The following is a 20300-nucleotide window of genomic DNA, read 5'->3' as shown; positions in this document are numbered from 1 at the left end:
TAGGAATCGGTATGATGTCTGCTTTCTTCCAAGAGGGCGGTAGTTTGCCTTGCTGCCAAGACGCATTGATGACGTCCAACATCCCTCGGTCTCCAGCAGGACCTGCATGTGCGATCATTGAGTATGTAATGTTATCAGCACCTGGAGCAGTGTCCTTACCACCTTTTTTGGCTCTGCTTAGTTCCTGTTCGGTGAAGAGACAGTCACATTCGTCATTTATAGCTATGCCCTCATGAATGACTGTCATCCTCTCTTGTTTTAAGTGTTCTTGCTGCCTTCGGACCATTGCAGGAAGCTGATATGAAGCTGTTCTTTCTGCAAATTGGAGAGCAAGTCTCTCAGCCTCCTGCAATGGTTGAATACATGCCTGTGGCCGGGCTGGTCGACCTGATATAGTTTTAATCTGACCCCATATCTTGCCAAGACTACTATGTTCATTTAGAGTTTGACACCACTCAAACCATCTTGCCTCCTTCACTTCTCGAGAAACTCGCCTTGCTTCAGATATCACCACTCGTAGCAGAGTTCTTCCTTCTGGTGTGGGGTTTCTCTTTAGATGTTTTCTGAAGATATTGACTCTGTGGTTCTGTTCTTTAACGTCATTACTATAGAACCAATAGTTCTTTCGTTTCGTGTTACCTGTGATAATGATTGGAATAGCTTTGTTCGCAGCAGCTGCAACGGCTTCCTGCAGATTGGTCTCGTGTATGTTCAAATCCTCAGGTGGCGTGTACGTTGCATACCATTTTTCAAGTTCTTCCTGGTATACATTCCAATTGGCCTTTCCTAAATTCCACCGAGGCCGCGCAGGAGGTGTAGGAGGTCGTGCCAGGTTGAGTGTCGTGACAGTAGCATAGTGGTCACTAGTGATCACCGGGTCTACTTCCCACTTCGCCTGATGCTTGAGTGCTGTGGAAATGAATGTAAGATCAAGGGAACCTCCTAGAACAACACATGCTATACTAAATATGTTACGATTCGATTTCAATGTGTCTGATTTCATTAATAAATTTAATTTTCAAAGATTTTGATTTATTTTCATCTTGATATATTTATTTTGTATGACAATGCATTGGAATTGAGCTGAATTGTTTACCACACTGTTCATTTCGTGAGTATGGTTTATTTTTCATTTTTTCATTGTTTCATTTCGAATTTTAACTGTTTTCCATATATATTTCAGTGATGGAAACCTCAGATCATTTGATGTTCCCAATTTTATGATGGGAACATCAGATCATTTGGGAATGCATCATTCGAGGGAGTGGGGAGGACTAGGGGGAGGGGAGTGAAGGATGGTGGGGAGGACGAGGGGATAGGGGAGGGGGTAATGATGGGGAGGAAGAGGGGACGGGGGAGTGGGGGATGAGGGGGACAGGGGAATACAGAATTGTGGGGGGAAGACAAGGGGACAGTGGAGTTTGGAATGGTGGGGAGGATGAGGAAACTGGGGCATGGGGAATGGTTAGGAGGACAAGGGGACGCTGGAGTGGAAGATGGTGGGGAGGACAAAGGGACGGGGGAGGGGAAAATGGTTGGGAAGACGAGGGGACGGAGGACGGGGCAATGGTGGAGATGGCTGGGAGACTGAGGAAGGTTGCTGAGCCACAGCAACACGTGGCTATCTTGAGGGTTATCTTGAGATGATTTCGGGGCTTTAGTGTCCCCGCGGCCCGGTCCTCGACCAGGCCTCCACCCCCAGGAAGCAGCCCGTGACAGCTGACTAACTCCCAGGTACCTATTTACTGTTAGGTAACAGGGGCATTTAGGGTGAAAGAAACTTTGCCCATTTGTTTCTGCCTCGTGCGGGAATCGAACCCGCGCCACAGAATTACGAGTCCTGCGCGCTATCCACCAAGCTACGAGGCCCCTGGTACGGGTACAGGTACGTGGCCGAGTACAGCTTGTATATAAATAAGAGTTTTTTATAATTATTACATGTAACGCAAGTATAACATTACAAATTACATGACATAATGACAAAAATTTAGTTAAACCACGTCAATTGCTTTCAGACATTGGACGTAATCTAGATATAAGATGTTAAAATTAGTTTTAACTGGACACTTGACACACTGCTCATGTAACAGTGGGCCACTTGACACACTGTTCATGTAACAGTGGACCACTTGACACACTGCTCATGTAACAGCGGACCACTTGACACACTGCTCATGTAATAGTGGACCACTTGACACACTGCTCATGTAACAGTGGACCACTTGACACACTGCTCATGTAACAGTGGACCACTTGACACACTGCTCATGTAACAGTGGACCACTTGACACACTGCTCATGTAACAGTGGACCACTTGACACACTGCTCATGTAACAGTGGACCACTTGACACACTGCTCATGTAACAGTGGAACCACTTGACACACTGCTCATGTAACAGTGGGCCACTTAACACACTGATCATGTAACAGTGGACCACTTGACACACTGCTCATGTAACAGTGGACCACTTGACACACTGTTCATGTAACAGTGGACCACTTGACACACTGCTCATGTAACAGTGGACCACTTGACACACTGCTCATGTAACAGTGGGACCACTTGACACACTGCTCATGTAACAGTGGACCACTTGACACTGCTCATGTAACAGTGGACCACTTGACACACTGCTCATGTAACAGTGGACCACTTGACACACTGTTCATGTAACAGTGGACCACTTGACACACTGTTCATGTAACAGTGGACCACTCGACACACTGCTCATGTAACAGTGGACCACTTGACACACTGTTCATGTAACAGTGGACCACTTGACACACTGCTCATGTAACAGTGGGACCACTTGACACACTGCTCATGTAACAGTGGGACCACTTGACACACTGTTCATGTAACAGTGGACCACTTGACAAGGAAGGTGTCACCAGGAGCTTCAGGGGTTAAGTCCTTACTAGTCCAGTGTCAGATCAGAAAGACTTATGCAGGAAACTATTTATAATTAAAACTTAGCTTGTGGGCTGTTTAACATGCTGGTCTCCCATGTTAAGTCTCCCATGTTATGGTTTCCCATGTTATAGTCTCCCATGTTATAGTCTCCCATGTTATAGTCTCCTATGTTATAGTCTCCTATGTTAAAGTCTCCCATGTTATAGTCGCCCATGTTATAGTCTCCCATGTTATAGTCTCCCATGTTAAAGTCTCCCATGTTAAAGTCTCCCATGTTATAGTTTCCCATATTATAGTTTCCCCATGTTATAGTCTCCCATGTTATAGTCTCCCATGCTCTCCCATGCTCCCACCGACAACAGTTCTGCAGGGTTTAATTATATGAACCATTTAATCGAAATTTCGAGTTAGACTATACAAGGGATTACTTTATTTACGTTTTCTGTATAATCTTAAAACACTTTCGCCCACTAATGACGACGTATGGAGTAAAAATTTTAGTACCTTATTTCCACTAATGACGAAGTTTGGCGTTAAAAACAATAAAAATATTGGCCTGATTTCGTCTTGATGCGGGAGGGGCGCGCCGCTGTTTTGGATATTATATGCCTATAGTCCTGTAGGGAATTTCATTGCGAATACATTGATACCAAAATAAAAGGCCTAGGACGAGAATTGAGGTAACAAAGTTGAAAAGAATAAAAACATTTTATTGTTTCTGATGAGCGCTCACGGGGGTAATGCGCTGTCACTTTCTCTGTTTGCTGTGGGTGGTCCGCCGGGCCTTTGGACGTTATATATGCATATACTCCTGTAGGGAATTCTATTGCGAACCCAATGATACCAAAATGAAAGACCTAATACGAGAATTGAGGTGACCAAGTTTAAAGAGTGAACACATTTACAAAAAACATAATTTTTTTCAGTGTGAGGATAGTTAACAAATGAAATGCATTAAGTAGTGTTGTGGTGGAGGCAGACTCCATAAACAGTTTCAAATATAGATATGATAGAGCCCAATAGGCTCAGGAATCTGTACACCAGTTGATTGACAGTTGAGAGGCGGGACCAAAGAGCCAGAGCTCAACCCCCGCAAACACAACTAGGTGAGTACATTTCAATGCTCCCGGGTAACACGCTCTCACCTTCTCTGTTTTGTGTGGGTGGTACGCCGGACTTTCGGACTTCATATGTATTTGATCGCGTAGAGAATTCTATTGTGAACACATTGATATCAAATTGAAAAATCTAGGACGAGAATTGAGATGACAAAGTTGAAAAGAGTATACACTTTTCAGTATTACCCCGCTCTCTAAGGGAAGGCCCGGCACTCCTGCCTGCTCTCTTCTGAGTAGGCGGCCTGCTTTCATCACGTCGGCGGGTGGAGCGTGCCACGGTTTTTGACATTATATGCATATACTCCTGTTGGGAATTCTATTGCAAAACCCATTGATACTAAAATGAAAGATCTAGGACAAAATTTGAGGTAAGCAAAGTGAAAAGAGTGTCCCCATTTTATCGCTCCTGAGCGCTCCGGGGTAACTTGCTCTCACTTTCTCTGTTTGCTGCGGGTGGTACGCCGGGTTTTTGGAGTGTATATGCTTTCAGTCATGTAGAGCATTCTATTGCGAACACATTGATACAAAATTGAAAAACCTAGGACAAGAATTAAGGTGACAAAGTTGAAAAGAGTATACACTTTTCAGTAATACCGCGCGCTCCCTCGGAACGCCTAAAACCTCTAGGAAAAGTGGAGCGATCGCTTGGAAACCTGAAAGTGATAAGTATTTGACGCTAGTGGTTAACGTTTATACTCGGAGGTTAACTTGTTTAATAACATCACTGAGTGAACTAAATCTTACTTATAAATTGTTTGTATTACTAGTAATTATTAAATTTATCTGTAATAGTAAAACAAGATACATTTTGATTGGTAAAAGAGGATATAGTAATATATTTTATAATATATTATATTAGTATATAAGGTCGCAGGTGGCCCAGAGTGAGGTCACTGGTGGCCCAGAGTGAGGTCACTGGTGGCCCAGAGTGAGGTCGCAGGTGGCCCAGAGTGAGGTCACTGGTGGCCCAGAGTGAGGTCACTGGTGGCCCAGAGTGAGGTCGCAGGTGGCCCAGAGTGAGGTCACTGGTGGCCCAGAGTGAGATAACAGGTGGCCCAGAGTGAGGTCGCAGGTAGCCCAGAGTGAGGTCACAGGTGGCCCAGAGTGAGGTCACAGGTGGCCCAGAGTGAGGTCACAGGTGGCCCAGAGTGAGATCACTGGTGGCCCAGAGTGAGGTCACTGGTGGCCCAGAGTGAGGTCACTGGTGGCCCAGAGTGAGATAACAGGTGGCCCAGAGTGAGGTCGCAGGTAGCCCAGAGTGAGGTCACTGGTGGCCCAGAGTGAGATCACAGGTGGCCCAGAGTGAGGTCACTGGTAGCCCAGAGTGAGGTCACTGGTGGCCCAGAGTGAGGTCACAGGTGGCCCAGAGTGAGGTCACTGGTGGCCCAGAGTGAGATCACAGGTGGCCCAGAGTGAGGTCACTGGTGGCCCAGAGTGAGGTCGCAGGTGGCCCAGAGTGAGGTCACAGGTGGCCCAGAGTGAGGTCGCTGGTGGCCCAGAGTGAGGTCACAGGTGGCCCAGAGTGAGGTCACTGGTGGCCCAGAGTGAGGTCGCAGGTGGCCCAGAGTGAGGTCGCAGGTGGCCCAGAGTGAGGTCACAGGTGGCCCAGAGTGAGGTCACAGGTGGCCCAGAGTGAGGTCACAGGTGGCCCAGAGTGAGGTCACAGGTGGCCCAGAGTGAGGTCACAGGTGGCCCAGAGTGAGGTCACAGGTGGCCCAGAGTGAGATCACTGGTGGCCCAGAGTGAGGTCACTGGTGGCCCAGAGTGAGATCACAGGTGGCCCAGAGTGAGGTCGCAGGTGGCCCAGAGTGAGGTCGCAGGTGGCCCAGAGTGAGGTCACAGGTGGCCCAGAGTGAGGTCACTGGTGGCCCAGAGTGAGATCACTGGTGGCCCAGAGTGAGGTCACAGGTGGCCCAGAGTGAGGTCACTGGTGGCCCAGAGTGAGGTCACTGGTGGCCCAGAGTGAGGTCACTGGTGGCACAGAGTGAGGTCACAGGTGGCCCAGAGTGAGGTCACTGGTGGCCCAGAGTGAGGTCACTGGTGGCCCAGAGTGAGGTCACAGGTGGCCCAGAGTGAGGTCACAGGTGGCCCAGAGTGAGGTCACAGGTGGCCCAGAGTGAGGTCACAGGTGGCCCAGAGTGAGGTCACAGGTGGCCCAGAGTGAGGTCACAGGTGGCCCAGAGTGAGGTCACAGGTGGCCCAGAGTGAGATCACTGGTGGCCCAGAGTGAGGTCACTGGTGGCCCAGAGTGAGATCACAGGTGGCCCAGAGTGAGGTCGCAGGTGGCCCAGAGTGAGGTCGCAGGTGGCCCAGAGTGAGGTCACAGGTGGCCCAGAGTGAGGTCACTGGTGGCCCAGAGTGAGATCACTGGTGGCCCAGAGTGAGGTCACAGGTGGCCCAGAGTGAGGTCACAGGTGGCCCAGAGTGAGGTCACTGGTGGCCCAGAGTGAGGTCACAGGTGGCCCAGAGTGAGATCACAGGTGGCCCAGAGTGAGGTCACAGGTGGCCCAGAGTGAGGTCACTGGTGGCCCAGAGTGAGATCACAGGTGGCCCAGAGTGAGGTCACTGGTGGCCCAGAGTGAGATCACAGGTGGCCCAGAGTGAGGTCACAGGTGGCCCAGAGTGAGGTCGCAGGTGGCCCAGAGTGAGGTTAAAGAGAGGCTGACCTCGAGGGACCAATGTGGCAGCTTCCAGCCTGGAACGTGACCCCTGAACTGCAGCTGTCCGTCATTCCCCTGTTACAAGTCACAGTATTATCATTCAATTAGTAATACACATGCAGCCTCGGTAACTATATTTACGTTTTGCATTTAGAAGGAGTTAAAGAGGTTCACACAATCATTTGATGTCAACGGGACCGCCACACACCACTTCCCTTGCTACACCTGTGTGTGTTCACCCTGCCACACACCACTTCCCTTGCTACACTTGTGTGTGTTCACCCTGCCACACACCACTTCCCTTGCTACACTTGTGTGTGTTCACCCTGCCACATACCACTTCCCTTGCTACACTTGTGTGTGTTCACCCTGCCACACACCACTTCCCTTGCTACACTTGTGTGTGTTCACCCTGCCACACACCACTTCCCTTGCTACACTTGTGTGTGTTCACCCTGCCACACACCACTTCCCTTGCTACACTTGTGTGTGTTCACCCTGCCACACACCACTTCCCTTGCTACACTTGTGTGTGTTCACCCTGCCACACACCACTTCCCTTGCTACACTTGTGTGTGTTCACCCTGCCATACACCACTTCCCTTGCTACACTTGTGTGTGTTCACCCTGCCACACACCACTTCCCTTGCTACACCTGTGTGTGTTCACCCTGCCACACACCACTTCCCTTGCTACAAATGTGTGTGTTCACCCTGCCACACACCACTTTCCTTGCTACACCTGTGTGTGTTCACCCTGCCACATACCACTTCCCTTGCTACACCTGTGTGTGTTCACCCTGCCACACACCACTTCCCTTGCTACACCTGTGTGTGTTCACCCTGCCACACACCACTTCCCTTGCTACACCTGTGTGTGTTCACCCTGCCACACACCACTTCCCTTGCTACACCTGTGTGTGTTCACCCTGCCACACACCACTTCCCTTGCTACACCTGTGTGTGTTCACCCTGCCACACACCACTTCCCTTGCTACACCTGTGTGTGTTCACCCTGCCACACACTACTTCCTTTGCTACACCTGTGTGTGTTCACCCTGCCACACACCACTTCCCTTGCTACACTTGTGTGTGTTCACCCTGCCACACACCACTTCCCTTGCTACACCTGTGTGTGTTCACCCTGCCACACACCACTTCCCTTGCTACATCTTGATTTGATTTGAATGTTGCGGCTGGAGGCGGCTAGTTTATTGTGCACCCAATACCCATCTTGTGAGCGGTAGCGCAAAAAGCATTACAGAGGGCACATAAGGTCTTTACCCGACCTCAACGGAAATTATTTCATAAACAATTTCATCTAACCTTCACACCTTATAACTACAATGTCAGCTAGTTACAGAGAAAGTGCTATTTCAAGAGCTATATATTTACAGTAAGTCATTATACATTAATGGTTGGTCTTATCGCTAATACATAATAGTTTGACCAATGGAGATATTACAGAGTCATAGGGGAGCTGCTGTTTATTATTAGTCCTCACAATACACTACTTGTTTCTGAATCTCATATGTCGTTTATCTACTGGGAGCGAAATATGGATACAGTGCAAGGATTTCAGGTAATTTATCCATGGTAATAAGATAGGTTGCAATATCATACAGAGTGAGCTTAGATTTATCTCTAAATGGCTCAATTTTACTACAATCCAAGATATAGTGTTCGAGTGTGTGTCCCTGTCTTTGTCCACACACTTTACACTTTACTTCATCTAGATCCCTATACAAGCCGAACTGCCAGAGATACTTGTAGCCAAGTCTTATACGAGCTGTGACAACATCTGTTAGTCTACTGACTTTGCTACTTGCCCCATAAACATGTTTTACTTCACACATTTCATTGTGATGAACAATGGACCTGCTTGTTCCTTTTTGCACTGTTCTACTTTCTTCAAATCCATTCAGAAGTTCTCGTCTAATGACACTTTTAAGGGACCTATTTGATAACTCAAGATTCCGTTCAATACTGTCTTTATTTACTGTAGCCTTAGCAAGGGCGTCAACTTTGTCATGTTCCTGCAGGCCAATGTGAGAAGGAATCCACAACATTTTTATATTTACCCTCTTGCTAAGTATTCTTATATATCTAGGTCTAGCTTCCAACTAAAGCACGTTATTACTTGATTGCAAACTGTTTATTACTCGTAGTGAGGAAAGGGAGTCGGAAATAATTAAGCTGTCTACTTCAGTGTTGTCAATAATTTCGAGTGCTACCAGTATTGCTACCAACTCGGCTTGCATTGTGGACGCCCAGTTACTAATTCGGATATTCCTTTGAATTGTGCTGCCATCGGGTTGATGAGCAATAACAGTACTTCCTGCCCTCCCTGTAGTTGTATTGAGTGATCCGTCAGTGTATATGGTCTGTGCTATGTTGTTTTCAGCATGTATATTGTGTATGTGTTCTATGGTGCTTAATTTAGCAGCAAGCTGAGCATGAGGGTTGTTTGTGATTAGTTTCTTGGTGGGGTATTCAGGGGTCAGGATGTCAAAAGGTACTATCTGCCAGGGTGGAAGGAAGTGCTGTACTCTTTCATCTGTATATACATCGTGTAGTCCCATCATTTTAATATGCTACACCTGTGTATATTCACCCTGGCATATAAGAGGACTGGACCCATGATGGTAACCTCATTAGACGTTAAGATGTAAGTCTCGTCCTAATCACACATTCAGACTTTGATAAAGCACTCAGGAGAGTGCGAAAAACTTGGTGTAAATTCGCTTACATTAATTCCACAAATACACAAGTGTGGGTTTTTATCCTATACTAGCAGTACCCGGCCATGCGTTGCTGTGGCTCAGCAATGCATGTGCATTGCTGAGCCACAGCAACCTTCCCTGTCCCTCAGTCCTCCCAACCATTCCCCACTCCACCGTCCCCCTCGTTCTCCCTGCCATTCCCCACTCCACCATCCTCTCTTCCTTCCCACCTTGCCCCACTCCCCTGTCCCTTTGTCCTCCCCACCATTCTCCATTCCCCTATCCCCTCGTTCCCACCATTCCAAACTCCCCCGTCCTCTCGTCCTTCCCCACCATTACCTCCTCCCTTGTCCCCTCTACTTCTCCACCATCTCTCACTTCCGACCCCTAGTCATCACCGTTATTTTCCACTCCGTCCGATGCCTTCCCAAATGGTCTGATGTTCCCATCAGAAAATTGGGAACATCAAGTGATCTGATGTTCCCATCACTGAAATATAAAAAAAAACAGTTAAAATATGAAATGAAAATATTAAAAAATAAAAAAAAAAACTATACCCACGAAATGAACGGTATGGTAAACAACACAGCTCAATTCCAACGGAATTCACTCAAAATAATTAAATCAAAGTGAAAATAAATAAAAAACTATGAAAATTAAATTTTTCAATGCAATTAGAAACATTGAAATGGAATTGTATCATATTTAGTATAGCATGTGTGTTGGTCTTACACACAACAGATGGCACTGTTTTCAAGAAAAGCATAGTTTTACCTGTCACAGGTGTGGCATCTATACTTATACTTACAAAATGATCGGTATGGTAAACAACACAGCTAAATTCTACCACAATGTCACACAAAAGAATTCAATACAAAATATAATAAATCGAAATCTATGAAAATAAAATTTATCAATGCAATCAGAAACATTGAAATGGAATTCGTGACATATTTAGTATAGCGTGCATGTTGCTATTATGTGACACAGATGGCGCTGTTTTTCAAAATCTCATGTTTTTACCTGTCACAGTGGTGGCATCTATAAAGTATGTATATAAAAAGACATGCCTATTCAAATGCAACATTGTGTCAAAATTTCAAAGTAATCCGTGAAGAACATTCGGATATTACAGTGTGTGTTGCTTACGTCCAACAGATAGCGCTTTTTTTCAACAAAAGGATGTTTTTCCTGTCACAGGTGAGGCATGTATATAGTAGATATATAAAACGACGCGCCTATTCTAATGCAACGTTGTGTCAAAATTTCAAAGCGTTCGGGAACAGGTTTAGAAGATTTCCCTCACATGAAAAACACAGTTTTTCAGAAAAAGCATGTTTTCTTATCGTCACAGACGTGACATCTACATAGTATGTATATAACAACCCGTTCTCGCAAATTCGTAAAGTCAATATTGACTTATTAACTACGTGCATAGGTGATATACTAAACATAATAGATACCCCTAAAAAGATTCATAGAAAACACCGACTTTACCTAACCTTGCTAACATCTTAAGATAAGCATCTTATTGCTTCGTAATTACAATTATTACTTAACCTATACCTATTATAGGTTAGGTAATAATTGTAATTACGAAGCAATAAGATGCTTATCTTAAGATACTAACAAGGTTAGGTAAGGTCGGTGTTTTCTATGAATCTTTTTAAGGGTATCTATTATGTTAAGTATGTCACCTATGCACATATTTAATAAGTCAATATTGACTTATTAAATTTGCGAGAACGGGTTGTATATAAAAACCTGGCCGGATGCGAATGGTATATTGTGTGAAAACTTCAAAGCAATCGGTGAAGAACTTTCGGAGATTAGCGGTTATGCACAAACGAACATTTCCATTTAAATTTATATAGATTATTATTACTACCAGTATCCATTCAATTTAACGGCCTCTTTAATACCGATCTGCCGGTAATAACGACCGGTTTGGGAGACCGGTATCTGGAGCCTCGTATACCAGTCTGGCGGTCAATATTACCGAAGGTCAGTATTGGGTTTGTTTTGGCATTGGCGGCCCCTCACATGGAGACCGGGCCACTGACCACGATCGTCCAGAGTCGTATATTAAATCTTAACTTTCTTTTAAAATGATTCAGTTTAATGAAGAAAATTTTAAATTATTATTAATAAAATATTTTGAAACAATTGTAGCAAAATTCTTTGTTTTCTTATTAAATACCTTTTATAGTATAGGCACTTGGTATTTTTTTTCCCACGGACCTAGAATGTACTGCTTCGGGCCATGTGTCCGCATTGTTTACTGTGAACTTGCGCGGCTAACTTCAAACTTGAAGGTAATTTCCGATGCTGAATTCAGCATCAACAAGTCGTGCAGCCTCCGCCGGCAACGAATGCTCAACAAGTCGTGCAGCCTCCGCCGGCAACGAATGCTCAACAAGTCGTGCAGCCTCCGCCGGCAACGAATGCTCAACAAGTCGTGCAGCCTCCGCCGGCAACGAATGCTCAACAAGTCATGCTGCATCCGCCAATGCTGAATTCCCATCGACAAGTCGTGGAGCATCCGCTAATGGTATAAAATATGATTGAAAGGCATATAAATTAGTGTAAAAAGTGTTGATAGAGTACAGTATTTTCAGTGTTAATGATTATTTAAGCCTTGACAAAAAGATACTGTACAATGTAAATATACAGTAGAAATAATTTTCAATTGTGAATTAGAATTAGAACTCATGTGAATTAGTAGTAAGTCTAGCTTTTGTGTGAAGTGAATGACTGAAAATAAGTATACATTCTGTATGTTCCCTGTATACAGTACTGAACAATATAAATCAAGCACTGCAGAGGATGACGTAATCTTCAGTTTCATTAAAATTAAGTCAATTTACCAATTTTATTACAGTATTACAACATTTTTTTTTTCAACAAAAGCTACATATTAGTCTCTGCAAATGTATATTCTATCATTAGCAGAGAAAAGGTGAACTCAAAATATTTTGTCTTGGCTAGCTCTCAGTTAGTGACAAGGCTCGATCGCCATTGTATGGCCTGGCCGCCACAGCCTGTGTCTTAACATTAAAAATATATTACCTGCACTGTACAGGTTAAAACAAAACATATCTTTAAAATTTTATTGAGAAAATATTAACAATCACTGATTGATACATGAAATAGTTTGCAATACAAAGAAATGAACCAATTTTTTCCCACCCATCTGGACTTGATCAGAGCGTGTTCACGCATCATGCAGCAGCCAACAGCTGGCTTAATCGTCGGCGTGGCACTAAATTGGAACGCAAATACACAATAAACTTTATTTAATTTTGGTTATACAGTATAAAATATATCTTACCTGAATGTTACTTGAAAAATTACCCGACCCGACTTAACTTCGGAAATACCGGAGCTCTGGAAATAACAAACAGGGTTCAGCCCTAGATAGGCCGTTAAATTGAGTGGATAGTATTATTATTATTTTTAATATATATAAGCTATGCTTAAAACAATGTTGTGAACCCACTACATTTTCATTTCTCGGTAATTTGTTCCAAAAATCTAACACCATCTTTACCATTCTGTATTTGTGAAGACATTTTCTGCATCTGATCAACTTTGTTCTGTCAGCGAGGCATACATTTTCGAGGGCGCCTTCCTGAGGATGGCATTGGCCGAGAACTACACGAGAGACGACGGGTGGTCGCCGCTCTATGTGGCCAAACGCCCAGTCCAGCCCGGGTACGCGGTCTGGTACGCCCCCAGAGATGCACCCTACACCCACATCATCGACCGCTTCCTCCTGGCCTTCCATGGGGTAAGTGTGTCAGGTATGGTACGCTCCCAGAGACGCGCCCTACACCCACATCATCCACAGCTTCCTCCTGGCCTTCCATGGGGTGAGTGTGTCAGGTATGGTATGCTCCCAGAGACGCGCCCTACACCCACATCATCCACAGCTTCCTCCTGGCCTTCCATGGGGTGAGTGTGTCAGGTATGGTATGCTCCCAGAGACGCGCCCTACACCCACATCATCCACAGCTTCCTCATGGCCTTCCATGAAGCAAGTATGTTGGGTATGGCAGGAACAGTGGTCAAGGAAGGTGTGGGAGACAGGCGAGGGAGAGATAGAAATGTTTGCAGCATCCATAGTTTATCGTATTGTGGAGAAAACTTACTAGCATGAGTTTATTTATTTACTTAATAATTATTAATATTTATTTTATTTTATTATTTCTATTTAATTTATTATTGATTTATTCTTCTAAGTAAAGGTAATGTATATTTATAATTGTCCTGTTAGTGGATTCTCTTCACAAGTTGGGGGGTTTATAATAGCTTAATCGAAATTAATCGATTGATATAAAATTACTACTAATTGTTATTCTACTATTACGAAAACTGATAAATAATCAAATTAGCTATTCTTAGCTGATCTAGTAGAAGTAGTCTGGTTCAAGGTAACGGACACAGCCTGATCAAGTGATCAACCCTCGCTGGCCATGTGGCTGGGAGCGTCAGTGTGCGACTTATGAAAACCAGTTATGCTGTTACCAATACTCCTCTCCTTTCAATGTCACCTGCCGAATATTTACATAGTAATACACAGTAACAAGTATAAGGCAGTTATATCGTGAGAACAGTTTTGGAGTATAGGTGGATTCTTACCCAATCCGGGTGGCTGCACCTTTTGTGTAACAAATTATATAATAAATATACAAGGCCTGGTATAACTTATTAAATATATAAACCAAACGGTGGTACTCCCCATTGTACTGTTGGTACAGCCAAGCCTTGCTGTAGGTTTCTAGACTCTGACGTCTTCAGCAATGTGACTAGTAGGAAGATTTCTTCTGCTTGTCTTGCTCACCCACCCTGAGCAAGGCGCGTCTCTTGCTCGGTTAAGTTCTTGACCATTTATGGACCAAAGGATAAAAGAGCTTATTTTATTGGTGATTTAATTATGTTCAGCCTTGGGGAACACTTTTTTATCTATATTGTTCTCCAGATTGTTAGTTTAATGATTATTTAGTGTACGTTTTATAGGAAATTAGAGATCAGGTGGCATGGCAAATTCACATTTTCTTCATGACACACAGATTTCATTGTCTGATTGACTAAGGTAAATTTTGATTACTATGCTAATGATATAACAGCATTTACGCTTGGTGCACTAGAAGTTATTTATGTGATGGGAATTTCCGACATAATTCAGGGGGGGAAGTGGAATACAGGTCTGAGTCCACTATTTAGGATTGACGAACACTTCATTACTCTGTCAGAATTTTATTATAATATTGTTTAATTTTTAATTTGCACTGTTCTCCAACAGTTCTTTCAGGACGGATGTTCCGTACTGGAGCCGCAGGGGTGGAGAGTCACTGGGAGACTTCATTTTCTGCTAGCTCCAAATGAACCAATTTCTCTAATGTCTTGAGACTAGTGGTGCCTCTACACTTTACTTTCACTATCCTCAAGATTCCCTGGCTGTCTGGATGGACTATACGGCCTAGAGGGTCTAGATGGTCCACTCTGAGCGTGGACCATCACTGTCCACCAGAACAACATCATCAGACTGCAATTAAATTTTATTATAGGGGTTGTTTGACCCATAGTGATACATCCTCAGACCAGTTTGGTATTCTCGAGTCTAGACATCATTCCACCATCTAATTACTCTGGACAGATGTTTATAACTCTGAACCAAGTCGCTCTCTCTGGCATACAAAGGATCTTCGGGTCTCTCGTCAGTGAGGGATGCTAAAGGAGTAAGAAGTCCTCCATACATGATATGAGACGAACCTAATGGCTCACATTGCGAGTGATCGTCAGAGAGGTACATCGGTGGTCGGTTATTGACCCAAGATTCAATTTCTGTGACAACGGTTTGGAACTCCTGAAGAAAGAATTTTTGGTGGTGCAGGGTCTTGCTTAGCCCCCTTGCTGTTCAGCTAATAATAGCCTTCAACATTGCTGTGCGCAAGAAATACAAAAATGTCAAAAAAAAAAATCGTCATATAAAAGTGATCTTTGTGTTCCCTAACCATGGAAAAAATATCATAGGTGACATATTTTGCCCGCAATAGGACGAAGAAGTCTGACAAAACTGAGACATTGATAGAGTATGCGTGGAGGCGGTCAGCTCCACCCGTGCTGTCAGGCAGAAGCTGCCACAAAGATATTATTACCTAATTATTTCAATCTCTGATTTTTTTATTTATTTTTTGCAGTAATATTATTCTATAGTGTATAGTGTGATATATTTATATAATAAAATGTGTGCACCATCGCTATACTCAAAAGTATGGTATGCATACTAGTGATTCAATTATTATGCAAATAAAACAATAAACAAATAGTTTTGCTATTATTACACTATATACACATGTTATATATATGTATCTGCATGTTTTTTGACGATAATGAACCACTAAGTTGGTATGGTGAGTTCAGCCAATAACAGAGGTGGCCACACAGTCAGCTGATGTTACCTCCCTACCTCACTAACATTCCTTCTCCTACCATACTCTTTGTGCTGTTTTTACGCTATATACACATGTTATATATAAGTATCTACATGTTTTGTTCACCATAACTGTACAACTAAGCTGGTATAGTGTCCAAACAACTTTGTGGCCGCAAAAAAACTGCATGGCAAGTGACAGCAGCTAACAGACGATGCCACCTCCCTCACCAACATGGCTCCTCCCAACATACTTCCTTTGCTGTTATTACACTAAATACACACTTCATATTTAAGTATTTACATTTGTGTTCACCATAGTGAACCTCTAAGCTGGTATGGTGAGTCCAGACAATAACAGGTTGCCACACAGAGTCAACAGACGACACTACCCCTTTCCCTCGCCAAAATTACTCTTCCCACCATACTATGCAAATTGCTAATTATCACCACAATCCTGCTATTACCAGAATTCTGGTCATTTTTATCATAGTCAGGGGGTCTTCTGTAATACTATCATCGCTAAATAATAGCAGTTACACATATTTTGACATTTTATGCTATGCTGTGGTCACATGCTGAACAGCAATGCTGTTAGCTCATGCTGCGTGCGCCAGCCTTGGTTACTCACTCAGTACTTAGGCCCTCGCACCCGGGAATGTTACCCACAATTTTTTAAGGGATGTCTGTTTACTAGAGCCCTGAGGAAGCTGATGTGAAGCCGCGAGACATTTAAATCGTGTGCGGCACCCTCAATTGTATATATATATACGATGTTTTGCGGTTTAAAGGCTAGGACAGTGCTTCACTGTCCCCACCATCTGCTCGTAGAAGCCTCCGTACCACAGTGCTCTGGGAGGTATAATTTCCAGTGGTACTGTTGCTGTATGAGGGCGTTACATCCAGTGGTACTGTTGCTGTATGAGGGCGTTACATCCAATGGTACTGTTGCTGTATGAGGGCGTTACATCCAGTGGTACTGTTGCTGTATGAGGGCGTTACATCCAGTGGTACTGTTGCTGTATGAGGGCGTTACATCCAGTGGTACTGTTGCTGTATGAGGGCGTTACATCCAGTGGTACTGTTGCTGTATGAGGGCGTTACATCCAGTGGTACTGTTGCTGTATGAGGGCGTTACATCCAGTGGTACTGTTGCTGTATGAGGGCGTTACATCCAGTGGTACTGTTGCTGTATGAGGGCGTTACATCCAGTGGTACTGTTGCTGTATGAGGGCGTTACATCCAGTGGTACTGTTGCTGTATGAGGGCGTTACATCCAGTGGTACTGTTGCTGTATGAGGGCGTTACATCCAGTGGTACTGTTGCTGTATGAGGGCGTTACATCCAGTGGTACTGTTGCTGTATGAGAGCGTTACATCCAGTGGTACTGTTGCTGTATGAGAGCGTTACATCCAGTGGTACTGTTGCTGTATGAGGGCGTTACATCCAGTGGTACTGTTGCTGTATGAGGGCGTTACATCCAGTGGTACTGTTGCTGTATGAGGGCGTTACATCCAGTGGTACTGTTGCTGTATGAGGGCGTTACATACTACTGAGTGATTCCAGACCTCCCTCAGGCTTACTTTCCCTGTCACCAAGTTGGACCCATTGTCTGAGATCGTCAACTTGGGGTAGGACTGACAGGCAGCAAACCTGCAAAAAGCCTGTATGAATGCTTTGACACTCATGTCCGTTGTCACTTCAGGTGTAAACCCCCCCCCCCCCATCTTGTTGTAGGCCAGGTGAATAGACAGATGTATGTCATTAGTGCCTGTTAGGGTTATGGTTCCTGTGTAGTCTACACTAGTGGTCTGAAAAGGAGAAGGTGGACACTCGTTCCTTAGGGAGTAGTGGAGGTCCTGGAGTAGTGGAGGTCCTGGAGTAGTGGAGGTCCTGGAGTAGTGGAGGTCCTGGAGTAGTGGAGGTCCTGATAAAGACACACCCGAGTGCAGGCGATGAGTCACAATAACGTGGCTGAAGTATGTTGACCAGACCACACACTAGAAATTGAAGGGACGACGACGTTTCGGTCCGTCCTGGACCATTCTCAAGTCGATTGTGACTTGACAATCGACTTGAGAATGGTCCAGGACGGACCGAAACGTCGTCGTCCCTTCAATTTCTAGTGTGTGGTCTGGTCAACACACCCGAGTGTTGTATCTCCGGCAGACCACATAGGATTTTAGTATGTTCTTTACAGTCTGTCACCTTATGGAAGCCAAAAGTACTGTCTCAATGAGGTGACGGGTATCTAGAACCCCACCATGCAGATTGCAATATTTGCGTATATGTAATTTTTTTTTTTTGAGATATATACAAGAGTTGTTACATTCTTGTACAGCCACCAGTACGCGTAGCGTTTCGGGCAGGTCCCTGGAATACGATCCCCCTGCCGCGTAGAATCGTTTTTTCATCCAAGTACACATTTTACTGTTGCGTTTAAACAGAGGCTACAGTTAAGGAATTGCGCCCAGTAAATCCTCCCTGGCCAGGATACGAACCCTTGACATAGCGCTCGTGGAACGCCAGGCGAGTGTCTTACCACTACACCACGGAGACTGCTTCTAATAGACTGCTTACTCTGTGGTTATGGGGGAGAAACAATGGGTGTTCCACTTCTTCAGCTACAGTGGCATGCTGTAAATGATACACCGTAATAGGTTATAATTGTCTGGGTCAATCCAGAGACCCCAGATCATTAATAGTTTTTAAAGGAAGGTTTTCAAAATCCTCTTTGTCCATTTCAGTTTGGGTTGTTTTCACCCAGTATTTTAGAGTGCAAGGGAATTTGTGCTTTATTCCTATGTTGCTCAGGACATTAAACACCCTATGAGTGACTCCAGTTAATTTACGGCGGTCACAGTACTGAGTACGATCAATTACCAAAGTCCATGTTGGTTCTGGTTTCTTGGTGTGAGCAGTAACATTGGTCACAGTGGCTTTTTTTTTGTTCAGGCCTTGGTCACTGACTAGCCACTGAGGTCCATATAACCAGATCTTGGTTGTGGCTATTTGCCTTAAATCAGGTCTCTGGAGAGGTAGGTAGCATGATTCTCTTTTGTAGGAACATGTCTGAATTTGTACCCAGCTGACAACTCTCTTATCTCCTTCACACAATTGCTCACATAAGGAGTTTTACTATTGTTATTTCTCACCCATTGTAGAACTGCCTCATTGTCTGACCAGACCACTGTTTCTTTAAAGTGAATATTACTTAAGGTTTTGGTCAGGTAATGAGCCAGCCTTACTCTTAACAGGTAGGGCAGTTAACTCTAGTTATGGCAATGACTGTCTCTTCAATGGTGCCACCCTAGTCATTGAAGTGAGCAGATTTGCCTGTTCATCTGTCACTAAATAGCCTACAGTACCGTAGGCTGATTTGCCACTATAGTGTTATCAGGAAACTTGATAGATTCTAGGATACTTAGATCCACAGTAAATTGCTGCCACTTTTCTTATAGGGCATTTGTTAGTGGATCATCCCAAACTATTTTCACCTGCCAGCATTCTTACATCAACAACTTCCCTTTAATTAATATGGGAAATTCTTATTCGATCAATTGATTTAAGCATTTATTATTGGCGGCCCATGACTGGAGAGGCATATTTGCTTCCAACAACTCTAGATTGGCCTCATTATATATAGACAGCAGTTCCTTTCCACTGCTTGTGGTTCCTTGGAAGTTGTCCACATACAGGTTGTTGCTAATTTACGTTTTTTTGCGGGCTTGGACTTCTTCAAATGCATATCTAAGGTTGCTTGAAGCAGAAACGGTGAAGAAGTAGCTCTAAATAAAACTGCTGCAAACCTATATGTGATTATTTCACTGTTTGGATCACTAGGATCCTTTATCCATAGGATCTTTGTTTAATTTCGGTCTTCTTCTTGGAGACCTACCATAAGGAATGCCTTAGTTATGTAAGTCGTGTATCTTGAGATTATCTTGAGATGATTTCAGGGCTTAGCATCCCCACGGCCCGGTCCTCAACCAGGCCTCCTTTTTGTTACACACACCCCCAGGAAGCAGCCCGTAGCAGCTGTCTAACTCCCAGGTACCTATTTACTGCTAGGTAACAGGGGCATCAAGGTAAGAGAAACATATTGCCCATTTGTCTCTGCCTCCACCAGGGATCGAACCTGGAACCTCAGCACTATGAATCCAAAGTGCTGTCTACTCAGCTGTCAGGCAGGTGTATGTATAAGTCCCTATGCAGAATTTTAACAACACATCATAAAGCGTTTGTGTTAGGCTTGGGCTAGTTTAAAGGCGGTCTTTCAATGAGACACTATTCTGTTTGACCTCAGCACTGCAGTTAAACACTATCTTTATTGAGGTAGTAACTGAATCTTTCAGTACTGAGTGGTGGGCAAATAGTGTCATTCCTTAAGGTCATCATTATTTACAACTTTGATCAATTTATTATCGTGTTGTTGTTGTATTGTGTGA

The 20300-nt window shown here is 44.2% G+C and overlaps 1 protein-coding gene across 1 annotated transcript in view; it reads left to right on the top strand.

The window, feature by feature from the left end:
• LOC123772735 (uro-adherence factor A-like) overlaps positions 1–20300 on the top strand; it is a 50278-nt gene that overhangs the window by 15898 nt on the left and 14080 nt on the right. The window contains exon 4 of the mRNA XM_069303687.1: positions 13020–13206. Within this exon, the coding sequence (XP_069159788.1) occupies positions 13020–13206 (187 nt within the window). The remainder of the gene's footprint in view (positions 1–13019; positions 13207–20300) is intronic.

This window comes from Procambarus clarkii, chromosome 50 (genome assembly GCF_040958095.1).
Source record: "Procambarus clarkii isolate CNS0578487 chromosome 50, FALCON_Pclarkii_2.0, whole genome shotgun sequence".
Taxonomy (NCBI): domain Eukaryota; kingdom Metazoa; phylum Arthropoda; class Malacostraca; order Decapoda; family Cambaridae; genus Procambarus; species Procambarus clarkii.
The sequence above is the reverse complement of the archived record's forward strand: the minus strand, read 5'-3'. Positions and strand labels throughout refer to the sequence as shown.